Raw genomic sequence first — 13804 nt, 5'->3', positions numbered from 1 at the left:
GCCAGTGGACAGAGACAGACGGAGAAGTAGAAAGAAAGAGATACGAATACGAATAAGAACAGAGCTTTTCAAAATCTATCTTTTCTGAGATGTATGTATGTGTGTTTGGTTGTGTGTGTGTGTCTGTGTCTGTGTGTATCTGTATGTCTGTGTGTTGCATAACTGGCCGTCATACTTTTGGCATTAGCTACTGACAGCATTCTATCCCTGATTCTGTCCTATCACACAGTCAGATCTGTTCCCGTGACAACTCCCCTACTGTTTGAGCAGAGAACACACAACCTTTTCAGCAGACTGCTTCCTGTTCTCACACACAGACACACCCACACACACACCCACACACACACACACACACACACTCAATCACAGCTATAGTCTATGTGGCAGTTAACTATTTTTAGACTCATTTATTACGATACAAACATTCTTACACTGACTCATTTCATTCCTAAACTTACAAGTGCTCTCTCCTCATAGCTCACAGTCATTTCTCTCTCATGATGTTGTTGGCTCCAACCTTAAAGACTGTTCACAAGTCTGCAAACACTTGATAACATCTTCTGTCCCGTTGTTCTAGTATAGAGCCTGTGCCCAGAGGCCTTCGGTGTCACCGCAGCTCTGTATGTTATTGTAAATACACAGTCTAACGTATCTGTTGTTACGTGAACAATGAGCAAGCTCGTTACATCATTTGTACTCAGCCAGGGACCTTGTTTTGCACTTTTAAGAGAACACGTTGACTTGTTCTATTATATAAAATTCAGCATTCGGATCAGTGTCTGTTCAGTGCGTCCTGCTCAGTCATCCAGAGACAGACTGTGTAAATGTTGCTGGTATCATAACCTTATTTCTCACTCTCCGCTGCTATCTTTTGAAAGCATACGAGGGGGTGGTTTGGTTTTTGTTTTTGTCCTGAGAGCTCCTAAATTCCTCTTTGAACCCTCTAAACACACCAAGCTAGCTATTATTTTCTGAGATAATGTTTTTTTTTTTGCCACAGCGTGGCAATGGTCTGTTTTAATATCAGTTCTTGTATTTTCACCATTAAACCCTTCCTCAAGTTTTTATATCGGCACAACTGTCAATAAAGTCAAGGGACAACATACTCTCAAAATTCAAAAAATCTTCTTCCACAGAAAAATTCAGAGTAAGGCTACAGAAGGGTTTTTTTTTTTAACTGGTGAACACTCCAACAGAGTAGACCTTGTGCTTGTGGTTGACAATACGACATGAATCGTCTCCAAATCGTTGATGATAATCTCCGATACCATGGTTCTGTTACCTGAGACGGCAGTAGTAATCTAACAGAACCGCACACAAAGGCGGAGTTTGAATAGAGAGATTGTTTACCAACTGCATACAATTCACCACATGGCTGTGCATCATAAAAGAAAGAACATCAGTAGGAACAGAGACTTTTAGAGGCAGAGAATGAAGGAGTGGGTGACGTAGCTGGCCTCATTCCCAGCGATTTTGCAGGTTATGTTTACATACCTCCAAAACTGCCTCCCTTTTCCCGCTAAACTCCCTCTGTCACGCTCACCTTTTCTATCCATCTCTGTCTTTCTGTTTTCTGCTTTTTTCCTCTCACACATTCCTGCCAACATCTTAGCTAAAGATAATCCCTAAGTTGTTTATTCTTGTAAAAGGGGTACTGAAGCCAAAATAATTCAAATGTTCTGCGTTTGTTTGATCGTCAGTAAAACAGATGCTTGCAACTTCTGGTGACCAGTGTTCTCACTGATTAATTGACTCTGGGTTTCCTTGCTTTGCTAAAAGTACAGGCACTGCAACACAAAGTAATTATATCATTTTTAGGGTACAGCTTTGTGTGACTTTAGACAGGAGAAGTCCTTTGAACATATCTCTTAAATATGTTTGAGCTGTGACCTTTAACCTTTGGTTTATCCTCTGCCCTTAGGACATGACCCACTCTTGGCCTTCTCAGCAGCCCCCTGGAGAAGGACAGACAGAGCTTTTCCTCACGTCTGGTTCTAAGGTACTTACAGCAGTGAGACAGATGGTCGCTCCCGCTGAGAGTGTTTCACTATCAGAAAGGAAGTGACTAAAAACACGCTCTGTACAGAAACCTATGTGAGGAATGATTTATAACACTGATAGGTTGTCTCCGTTGCAGGACGTGAAACAGCATAGCAGTTTAGCATCCCAGCACAAGCAGGGTGAGAGAGCAGCAAACTGGCTTATGTATGATTGGATCATATGTTTTTAGACTCTGTGTGTGTGTGTGTGTATGTGTGTGTTAGGTCATTTGTGTGTGTCTGCGCCATGTTTGTGCATGTCTGAAGAAGTCAATGTGGGAGACTACGAAGGGTGACATTTTTGTTTTAATTTGTCTAGTGATAATTATATGAGTATGTTGTGACAGCACTGGATAAATTTCTACTGCAATCTCTCTCTCTCTTTCTCTCTCTCTCTTTCTCTCTCTCTCTCTCTGACTTTTTTCCTCACCCACTCACCTCAGCGAGGGATGACTCTTCCATGAGGATGTCCTCTAACCCGCATGTGGCCCCTCACAAATCGTAAGTGGGACTCACGTCACCCAATCTGCCCATATCAACCAAGCCCCAGTACTACGTGCCCACACAACCTCTGAGTGTGAAGTTTATCGGAGAATGCAATGAATATACACACACACACACATACACACACACGTAGAGGGAGGGTGGAGTGAAATAAAATTAATTGACTTAATAAAAAAAAAACAAACATAAAAAATAATACTGTCTTAAAAATAAGAACTGAAGGGAGGGAGAGGAAGAGAGAAAAAGAGGGAGAGACAGGGAGAGAGTAGGGTTTTACTGCTTTGGCCAAACTGCAGTTAAAGAGCAGAGTTCACGAGGAAGGTCACGCTTCTCTTCACGAGCCCTGTCCTCTCTGACTCTGTCCACACTTCATTAAATCCGTGAACTTTACAGAGTTTGCGCCTAATTAAAGAGGAGATTAACACAGTTAGTCAGAGAGAGAGAGAGAGTCCGGTAATACTGAACAATCAAATCACAAAACCATTAAACACATCCCAAGGGTGTGTTTACGAGAGTGTTTGGACCGTTTAATACCACATACTCCAATCGAACGCAGTATGGATGACTCTCATACACTCCTGATGCTCTCGTGTGTAAGCTTAAAGCCTTCAGTGTTAACACAACACACCCTCGACTGTGCAGAGATCAGGACCACTGCCTATCAACCCTCTCCGTTTCTTTTTTAGCATGTTGGCTGATGACCTGAAGCTCAGCAGTGATGAGGAGGACAGTGACAAGGTAGGAGGATTAATTCCAGAAGCTTCCAGAACTCAGCAGAATTAGACTACAAGCCAGCAGCTAGGTTTCTAACACAGACATCAGGCCAGTTACAGGTACAGGTATATAACTGGCCTGATTTCTCTCTCTCACTCTCACTCTCTCTCTCTCTCTCTCTCTCTCTCTCTCTCTCTGAGTTTCTACTCAAGCATTGTGTTGCTTTTCAGAGAAAGAGAGAGATGAATATAGCGAGAATGAAGCTTAGGAGAGAAAATGAACAATGAACAAGCGAGACCTCCTGTTTAAGCAGTGGCAATGGTAGCCATGACTGGAAGGACCTCTTTGTTCATTGTCTGCAAGAGTTGAGCTGTGTCCTAAAAACACACAGACACACAGACACACACACACACACACATGCTCACCTCATTCACATGACCTAGTTCTGGGAGAAAGACTGCATGGCTTCCTCTCATTTTTCATTAAAGGTTCTTTTCAGCTTCCAATGACAGGGCTGATTGGTTTTAAAGTAAAGCTATTACCTCCACTGCTGCCCGGGGATGTAGAACCTGTGTGTGTTCATGTGTGTGCGTATACAGTAGATATATGTGTGTGTGTGTGTGTGTGTGTGTGTGTGTGTGTGTCAGCCGTCCCAAGATAATTACTTAAGCATAATGCTTTAGTCAAACGGGAGCTTGCGAGCTACATTGGCTACATTCCTGTGTTTATGTATGTGGGCATACATATGTGTGTGTGTGTGTGTGTGTGTGTGTGTGTGTATGTGTGTGTATGTGTGTGTCAGATTCTCTTTCTAAGCTGTAGACTCCTGTCTCTGACTCATACAGGACTGAGTGATATTGTTGCGTGCTGCTGCAGGTTTGAAACCTTCCTGTGTAGTTTCGCTGGAAACTCTGGGACTGTGTTGTTGTGATTTGCGAACCAGACTAAAACCCATTTATTTATTTTTTTACCGTCAAACAGGAGCATCAGCAAGGAACCTCCTGGACTGATAATGATGGGTAAGTGTGTGTGTGTGTGTGTGTGAGAGAGAGAGAGAAAGAGAGAGAGAGAGAGACAGTATAGTGTCCTAGAATCTGTTTGTATTCACTTGTGCATGCTTACTATATATAAGACACTTTTGAATGCGTGTGTATGTTTGTGTGTGTGTCTGTGTGTGCGTGCGTGCGTGCGTGTGTGAGTGTGTGTATTTGTGTCTGTGTTGGAGTGCACTCCTCTGCCTGAACGAGTCTTCTGAGAGATCAGTACATGTGGAATGTGACAGCTGGATGGTAGACCGGCCCATGTTTCTTCTGGCCTGTCAACATACTCACCCAAACACACTCACTCACATTTACATCTATCACTCCATACATTCATCTCACCCTCACATACAGTTTCAATACACCATGTCTCCTTTAGAACTTTACTTTTTGTTTGTCACATATGTGATGTGTGTATGTGTGCATGTGTGCGTCTGTGGGTGTGTGTGTGTGTGTGTACTTCTTTCCCTATCTGTAGCTTTAAAAAGAACCTTTTCTTTGATGTGTTCATATGGGTGTTATGCATCTACATGCATATGCATATGTGCGTGTGCGTGTGCTTGTGTGTGTGCATGTGTGTGTGAGGAGGCATATGTGGTGCATGTGTTTATGCACGAGTCCGTAAGCTGATCCCTAACTGGTGTGTGTGTGTATGTGTGTGTGTGTGTGTGTGTGTGTGTGTGTGTGTGTGTGTGTGTGTGTGTGTGCGTGTGTGTTGACTGACAGCCTGTCAGAGCACCACCAGCACACACATGGCAGGAGAGTGAGACATTCCAGTTCAGGCTCCTCAGGTTCCGATTCCTCCAGCGAGTCGGAGAGCAGCAGTCAGCGTTCCCGCAGTCCGAGCCCGGAGACACTCGCTCAGCCTCGTACACCCAGCCCCACTCACGCCGCGATCTACAGCAAGGAGGTACTTCTACAACATTACTGTTTGTTTCCTCTTTTTCAAAATTCATCTCGTAGCTTTTCCTTCCAATACAACGGCTATGCCGTCTATCTGTCTCCTTCCGTGCGTCTCTCTCTTTCTTGAGTTGTTTTTGAGCGTGTAAGTCAGGGAGGATTGCGGGGGGTGGAGAAGTCAAGACAGGAGGGAGTAGGGTGGAGGGATGAGGAATGCGTGTGTGTGTGTGGAGGGGGGGGGTGGGGTGGGGGGTGTTGAAGGTCGTTGAGACTTCGAGTTTGGATGTCACGTCTACAGTCACTGGGTTAAGCAACACAAGTGAAGTTTTAAAACACTGATCAGTGAAGCTTTTTACAATTGTACTCTTAAGAACACGCAAGCTAGTAAAATGCTAAGATAATCTACGCGTTTCAGCTGCTTAAGAATCGACAGTAGCTGGTTTATTTCATTGGTGTATGGTGTGAAGGGCTCCTTACTGAGGAGGGGGGGCAGGAAGTGGTAAGGGGGCTGTGCCACATGTTTTGGGGTATAGCTGCGGAAAACCTGTTCCACCACTGGAATGAATGAATGAATGAATGAATGAATGTGCCTATGTCACCTAACTAACCCTGTCATTGAACATTCTCAACATCGGGAGCCTGTAGCGGGCGTGTGTATAAGGGTGTGCAGGGGTAGATGAGGGGGGTGTGTGTGTAGGGGTGTGCAGGGGTAGATGGGAGGTTGTGTGTGTAGGGGTATGCAGGGGTAGATTGGGTGTGTGTGTGTGTGTGTGTGTGTAGGGGTACACAGGGGTAGATGGGGTGTGTGTGGGGGGGGGGTGCAGGGGTAGATGGGGGGGGGGTTGTGTGTGTAGGGGTGTGCAGGGGTAGAGGCGGGGGGGGGTCGACCATGTGTTTTTCATTCTATATGGAGCACTTTAGTGTCTCTGAGGAGGAAGACATGGAAACAGCCTACAGTTCCAGGTAGAGAAAGGAGGAGGAGGCAGTTTTCAGGGGAAGGGAGAGGGGGAGGGAGAGAGAGAGAGAGAGAGAGGGCACAAGAGATGCAGTGTCTTCTCTGGAAAGGGGGGGAATGTTTGAGTAGAGGAGTGGAGGTTTAAATTAGCACTGGTCAGCTAGCAGTGGGAAGCAGGGAGAAGGAGCAATCTGAACCTATCTGAGTCCTATGAGTGCCTGTGAGTGAGTATCCTCTCTTTCAAATCAGTTATTTTACATCATTATTTATTCATAGATTCATTTCTTTTACATGATGTTGAATCAAACTGCTGGAAATAGGGTTTTTTTTTGTATGATGTGTAAATGTGTGAAAAAGTTGGATATTTTATTTAGGATATCTGATACAATGAGTTATGCAGGTTTTAAAAGTTTCAAGTGTATGTCACTTCCATATAATATGTGTAACTGGTGTGTTGTTTGTCATGGTGGACTTTCAGGACTGCTCTGTAATACTCCTGTACTCCTGGCTCTCTCTTTTCCCCTCTCTCCCTGTGTGTCTCTCTCTCACACACACACACACACACACACACACCACACAACCACATACACAAACACATACGCACACATACACACACCGTATCTCTGTCTTTAATTTCTCTTTAATTTTCCTCTACCGACTCCACACCACATAAGTATTTTTCTTTCCAATGTTTTCTTCTTCTCCTCTGTGCTACTTTTGTTAATCTTCTGTAGCTGTGCTTTTCCTTCTCTAACAAATGACTGTTTCTTCATTACTGACTTTCTCTCTGTCATACACACATCAGCAGGCGCTGAATTTTCCTCTTCCCACCCGCTCTGTCAGGTCACAGAGTCCACCTTTGTGTACACAGACATAGTTATTGAGACAGTGTTGCACTGGTTGTTTAGATATACTGTTGATGAAGAGGGAATGCTCTGATACGTAGTATTGATGTATACATGCATCAGTGGTCTTACAGATCGTTCTAATCAGTGGTATATACGGTCGAGTTTCTGTACCATATGATGTGGTTTCACTCTCAAGTCCAAATATTAGACCCAGTTCTTCTCTAATCACTCCAAATCCGCTGAAAAAACACCCCAAAGAAACAGCTGTATATAAAGACAGCAGTTTGTATCATCAGGAGGTTTGTGATAGTTTTAGCATGTCCTCAGAGTTGCATAGGCCTGTGGTATGTTTCTGTTTTACTGCATTGAAAAATGGCACCAGACAGACATTCTGTTGCCAGTGTATAGTAAAACGTTGTGATTAGTACCACAATGAATGATTGGTGTTGTCAGCATATCAATAGTATTTCTCCCTGATTTCACTGGGAACTATGGTCTCTGTGTATCTCATTACATCTCTCACTGCCATACACACACACACACACACACACACACACACTAACTGTGTGTCTCTTTCTGTCTCTAGACAGACAACCCACCCTCCACCCAATGGCAACTGGACAAGTGGCTAGAGAAAGTCGGTAAAAAACGGGAGTTGGTTAATCACGACCCAGGAGGAAGGCGGGCATCCTGCAGTGACTTTGATCGTGGACCTTCTCCAGCAAGATACTGGGAAAGAGACTCTAGTCCCAGGAGGAGTCAAAACTACAATTCAAGCCAAAGCCCTGTACCCAGCCCCAAGTTTGACTATAGTCCCAGACATAGTCCTCGCCATAGCTCTGAATATAGCCCTTATCAAAGCCCAGTAATTAGTCCCGTGCCAAGTGTGTGCCCAAGCCCAGGTTCCAGCCCCAGAGACTGTCGAAGCCCCAGTCCCATACCCACACGGCCACCCAGAAGTCCCAGTCCAAACTTCAATCCTGTCCCTCAGTCAAGAGATAGCCACTATACCCAGAATCAACATCATCATCATCCTCATCATCATCATCATCATCAACAACATCATCATCAACAACATCATCATCAACAACATCATCATCATCAGGGGAGTCCCAGGTTTTCCTCACGGCCTGTTCGTGCCTCTAGTCCTGTGCCTAAGCCCAAAGTTAGGCCGTGGATACCTCCACATCATAGCACTGACTTTAGAAAAGAATCACGACCTGGTCCAGTCCCTCAGCATCATCCCAAACACAGTCCCGTAACAAAGCCCAGTCATAAACCTCACAAGCCCAAACCTCAAAGCTCTGAGCACAGATCTAGTCATAGGTCTGAATCCGCCAAAAACTCAAGTCCTAGACCCAAGTCCCAACCTAGTTCGAGACCAAGCCTTAGCCCTAAGCCAAAACCCAAGCACTTACTGACCAATGACTGCAATACTGTGCAAAACCAGAGATCCAACGATTACTCCTCCAAATCAACTAACGGTTCCAGCTCCAAATCCAGGCATAAGTCCGGTCCTTGCTCGTCACCTGGTTTAAGCTACAGTCCTACACCTAAAGCCAAGCACTTAGCCTCCACAGAGGGGAGTGGTCGAACTGACCACGCCTCGAACTCTGGCTCCAGGTCCACGACCCGGCCTGACCCAGAATCTGTCACACAGCTGGTCCCTAAGCCGAGCTCCAGGCGTAGTCCCAGCCCAAAACCAAAGTCCAAATGCAAGGAGGCTGCAGTGCCCAGTTCCAGACCCACACAGAAAGAACCACTGTCTAGGGAAAGAGAGCAGGAGTTGGACAGCCGCGGTAAGGCCCGGGGTGAACCCCTGGTCCAGGCTGCGGAGGGCAAAAAACAGAGTAGACTGGCGGAGGAGCAGTTAAGAAGGCGCCGCTGGGTCCTGAGTTCTGAGGAAGACGAGGAGGAGGAGGCGGAGGAAGAGAGAAAGAGGAGACAGCATAGAGAGAAGGAAAGGAAAAAGCAAAGGAGGAGGGAACAGGACACTGAATGGCAGGCTGTGCAGCCCAAACAGAGACCTCACACCAACAGCAAGCATCACTCTCGGCCAGAGAGGAGCGGTCAGACCCGAGAGGAGCACGAGGAGAAAAAGCAGAGGAGGAGCAGTGAAGAGGAGTCCACCTCGCACCTCCGCGTGGCGGACTCTCCCTCTCCTCCTCTCTCTCCGCCCTCTCCCCCCAATATCGTTCCTCGCCCAAAGTCGTCTTTCTCCTCGTCCTCCTCGTCTTCGTCATCATCCTCCTCAGACTCAGACTCTGAGCCCGGCCCGCCGCTAAACGTCACCAAAGTCCCGGCAGACTCCACGTCAAGCAAAAGGCCCGCGCCCAAGAGGAGGCATCAAGAGCAGGGCAGATCCACAGAGACCTCCAGGCCAGGTGTTGTTCACTCCAGAAGACAAAGCACAGATAATCCAAGCAGGGAACAACAGGGCGGAAGGCAGCACAAGCTCTACACGCTGGTTCCGTTCGGCCGCACCGAGAAGTCCCCTACGGTCGCGCATCGAGGCCTCAAGAAGCTGGTGGTGAAAATAGACCTTTCACTTCTGGGAAGAGTTCCCAACACAAGCCAGGTCTCCGAGAGACGATCCTCAGCCTCATCTTCCTCTTCTTCGTCATCAGCAAAGGCCAAAGAAAATCCATCCATGAGGCAGGTGTTCCATCCGGAGCAGGAGCCTGGAGATGGCAGGAAAAAACGCAAGGTGGGAAAGGAAAAAAAAAAAATCACAGCTCAGAATTAGCTTTGTTTCGCTATAGCATCAGTGTGTGTAATTTAAAAGTGGAGTATGTGTGTATCTGTTGAGTATGTATCTGTTGTTGTGTTGTAGGCTGAGAATGGGGATGTTCACAGAGAGAGTAAGAGAAGTAACTTGCACACGGAAAGCCTACCTCGGCAGTCGGCAGGAAAAGAGCGTCTGGAAGGATACTCCAACAAGAGAGCTGAAGGGTAAGCCTAAATCAGCATTTACACAAAGAACCAACGCAGAGTCTCTCACTAAATGCCAGATACACAGCACATGACTGAGCTAACCTAAGTTTTTGAGCGACTAGCACAATATACAATGTTATTTTGCAACTACAAAATACTGATTGAATTTGAAATAATACATGATGTTGTCAGATTATTTCATCAAAATACATCATGCCAAACAACATTTTTTTTCCTCTGCTATGGTAACGCATTTGGTAAACTTGTCCCTCATTTGAGTCAGCATTTGTCAGCACTGTTGAACAATTTCAGTTTTTTTTCTGAAATTCAATTTGAATGTGGTTGCACTGCGGGGCTTCATGTCAAGGAGATTATGTAATGAACAGGGGAAATAATTTAATGTCTTTGCTTTTTACTCATGGCATACTGTGCCTTGCTCCTTAATCACTTGTGCCTTAATCACTCTGCGACTGCCTTTACACTTTGTGCTGTTTAAAATGAGATCTGCAGCACATCCTTACTCATAAACCCTTGACCGTCACTTTAAACTTTCTACTGTTTTATGGTTTCTTTATGAACAGGAACCAAGACGATTACCATGACAACAAAACACCGCGGTCTCCTCTGTCCTCTCTCTCTGACGCTCTGGAGATTTCAAAGTCTTCTGTCAAAGGTCAGGCCGCAGAGCCGTTCCACACACGCACAGCAAAAGACAGAGACTCTAGCAAACAGAAAACACAGGTACGGAAACACAGCTAACAGGGTTAGCATACCTGTTGTAGCACACACATACAACATTATGTTATTCCCTTCATTGATCCATTCCCAGTGTAAAAGAATGCTTGAACATAGCATGTACTACAGTGTGTTGTAGTTGCGGTCTATACACAGCTATTGTCATTTTAGGAAGGTTTTTTCTTGTTGCTGTCTGTTTTTGCATAAAGTAAAATACAAAAACAGGACACAGAAGAATAACATGCTGCATGGGTCAGAATTGGATCATTTAACATTAAATGATATTAAAATGATGTGATGTGTTGTTCCAGGTGCAGGACACTAAGCCCAAAGTAGAGGTGGAGTGTCCAGGGGGCTCAGAGCGTTCTCAGCTCCCTCGTGGACCCTTGTTTCCTCCCCAAAAGCAAGCACCACGCCTGCGAGGAACTGTGCCCCACAATGATGTGTGAGTGACCACTGATGATGATGATGATGATGATGATGATGATGATGATGATGATGATGATGATGATGTGTGTGTGTGTGTGTGTCTGTGCGTGCGTGTGTGTGTGTGTGTGTATCAGCACATTCAAATATGTCCAAATGTTACAACAGATATTCATATGACACATGTCTAACAGCTATCTATCTATCTATCTATCTATCTATCTATCTATCTATCTATCTATCTATCTATCTATCTATCTATCTTTCTATCTATCTATCCATCTATCTATCTATCTATCTATTACATACTTTAGCTCACACCACGCTGACTACTACATGCACGAGGCAAAGAGGCTAAAACACCGTGCAGATGCTATGGTGCGTCCACAGTCTAACCCTCAACCATCACAACACTGTCATCATATAAATGCTCACACTCACTTGTCAGATTCAGCTCTGGTTTCTATTTTCATTGATCTTTGGTAGGTAAGACGGGTCAGTTTAAACCTAGAAAAAAATTACTCCAATTATAATTCACTTTATCCTCCCTTTATTCTTTAAACTCTTTCCCTCTCCTCCCTCCTTTTATAACTCTCTTTTTTTCTGTTTCACCTCAGGTGGATAAGTTAGGGAAAGCTGTGAACTACGTAGATGCTGCTCTCTCCTTTATGGAGTGTGGTAAAGCCATGGAAGAGGGCCCCCTAGAGGCCAAGTCTCCGTACGCCATGTACGCAGAGACAGTGGAGCTAATAAGGTGAGTGCACAGTATTCTCTATGATCACTCACGCTGTGTCATGCTCTCTCTTTCACTCTCTCTCTTAAACACACACACACACACACAAGTACGTTCACAACTGCATTGTGTGTACCTTCACTGCCATTGATCCAATTCCCCGTGTTTTTGTCAGATATGCGATGAGACTAAAGAGTCATTCTGGCCCTGGAGCCCGTCAGGAGGACAAACAACTGGCTGTTCTCTGGTAAATATGTTACTTTTAAGTTACTCTCCTACCCTTGTGTCAAACATCAGTGAGATGTTGTCTATGTGATATCGTGGTGTTGTACCCTTTTTTAATAATATCTGATTTTGTCTCTGGGTTCCAGTTTCCGCTGCCTCGCTCTCCTGTACTGGCAAATGTTCAGACTGAAAAAGGATCATGCTTTGAAATACTCCAAAGCTCTGATGGATTACTTTAAAGTATGTACACCTTCACGTCATAGCAGAGTCATAGCTAGAACTTGAAAAGAGATGGAGAGTGTAGTTTCTATAGACACAGATCAGAGAACCTTCTCTTTCAGTGGATCTTTTCCTTTAAGGTCTCCTGTGCTTTAAATAAATTTTTTAAAAAAGCCTGATAACAGTGCAGTAGGAGGGGAGAGAGAAACTAAGTGCAAAAAGGCCCAAAAAAAGAGACCAGAGAACTGAGAACAGGCTTTTGGTTTAAATATTAAATCTTTACATCTTTTTCCTTCTTACAGAGCCCTCCTAAAGTGCCTCACTCAACAGCCTCTTGGGCCGAGTCCAGGAAGTACGTCCTAATCTTTTTCTGAAGTCTGAATAAGCTTGCTATAAAATATGCTTCAGGACAGATTTATGAATGTGGTACGTGTGTGTGTCCTTGCTCTTGAAGGGGACCCGGACAGTCTTCATCCATATCCCCCACTCTACTGGGTTCCATTGGGACAAATGCAGGCTCCTCCCCTTTCATCAGTATTCCCCAACGTATCCACCAGATGGCAGCAAACCACCTCAACATCACCAACAGTGTGCTCTACAGCTATGAGTACTGGGAGGTGGCAGAAACTCTGGCCAAAGAGAATAAAGGTGAGTCATCAGTCTATAGGGAAGATGAATTGTCACCCACACAACGGTACGTCAAGAGCACTGTGGCAGCTCTGTTTTTTTTTGTTTTTTTTTTTTTAAATTAATGGGATTTTTTTCCGTGGCTCTACGGATTTAGAGCTTTTCCATAGCTCTCTCAACTCTGTATCCCTCTATGCAGTCTAAATGTTTATGGGGAACAGCATATCACAATGACAGCAAGATGTGGGGAACATTAAATCCTTTGCAAAAAGGGTGTTGAAAAATTGATGAGGACGTCAGATTGGTTATGTTTGGTTGGTTTCTTCAGTTCTCTTTATTATTCCATTATTCACTCCTCATTCTCCTTCTCTTGGTCTCTCTCTCTCTCCCAGAGTTTTTTAACTACCTGAACACGCTGACTGGACCCCTAACCCTCCACAGTAGCATATCCCATATTGTTCAGTACACCAGACAAGGGCTGCAGTGGATTCGGATCAGCGCCAATCTGTCATAGTCCCCTGTCCTAACTGTCAAACGGACTTCATTACAGAAGCCCCTTTGGGGATAAATGTTTAATCAGTTTTAGCATCCAGCCCTGAACTCCACAGCAACTCCACAGCAAGCTTTCTCCAGCGCCTAACCTTGAATCTGTAAATATTTTAATGCAAGCTTGCTTTAGCGCCATTCCTCTGAGCGCACAAGCACACCCGTTTGTCTACGCCTGACCAAAACCCCCTCATGAACCTCTCCTCACTCACGTAAAGGACATGTAATTTATTAACAAATGTCCTCATTCTTGCTCCAGATCTAAGAGGTGTTAATGGTTTGGGCTACTGATCTTACTCCTGCCAAACAAATGCATAATAAACATCTCCTCCATCAGAGTTAAAAATATGTATGTATAT

The 13804-nt window shown here is 44.8% G+C and overlaps 1 protein-coding gene across 1 annotated transcript; it reads left to right on the top strand.

The window, feature by feature from the left end:
* The first annotated feature begins 1924 nt into the window (after positions 1-1924).
* Positions 1925-13413, top strand: aff3 (AF4/FMR2 family, member 3). The gene is made up of 18 exons (XM_030787597.1): positions 1925-1999; positions 2138-2180; positions 2483-2540; positions 3230-3281; positions 5043-5226; positions 7591-8016; positions 8089-8509; positions 8546-9707; positions 9834-9952; positions 10516-10675; positions 10981-11114; positions 11410-11473; positions 11713-11849; positions 12004-12075; positions 12200-12293; positions 12575-12624; positions 12727-12920; positions 13292-13413. Exons 1-18 carry the CDS (start codon positions 1925-1927, stop codon positions 13411-13413), a joined length of 3567 nt encoding a protein of 1188 aa, XP_030643457.1.
* Positions 13414-13804: the final 391 nt, after the last annotated feature.

Source organism: Chanos chanos, chromosome 10 (genome assembly GCF_902362185.1).
Source record: "Chanos chanos chromosome 10, fChaCha1.1, whole genome shotgun sequence".
In the NCBI taxonomy this organism is placed as follows: Eukaryota; Metazoa; Chordata; class Actinopteri; order Gonorynchiformes; family Chanidae; genus Chanos; species Chanos chanos.
This window is presented reverse-complemented; position numbering and strand designations above follow the sequence as displayed.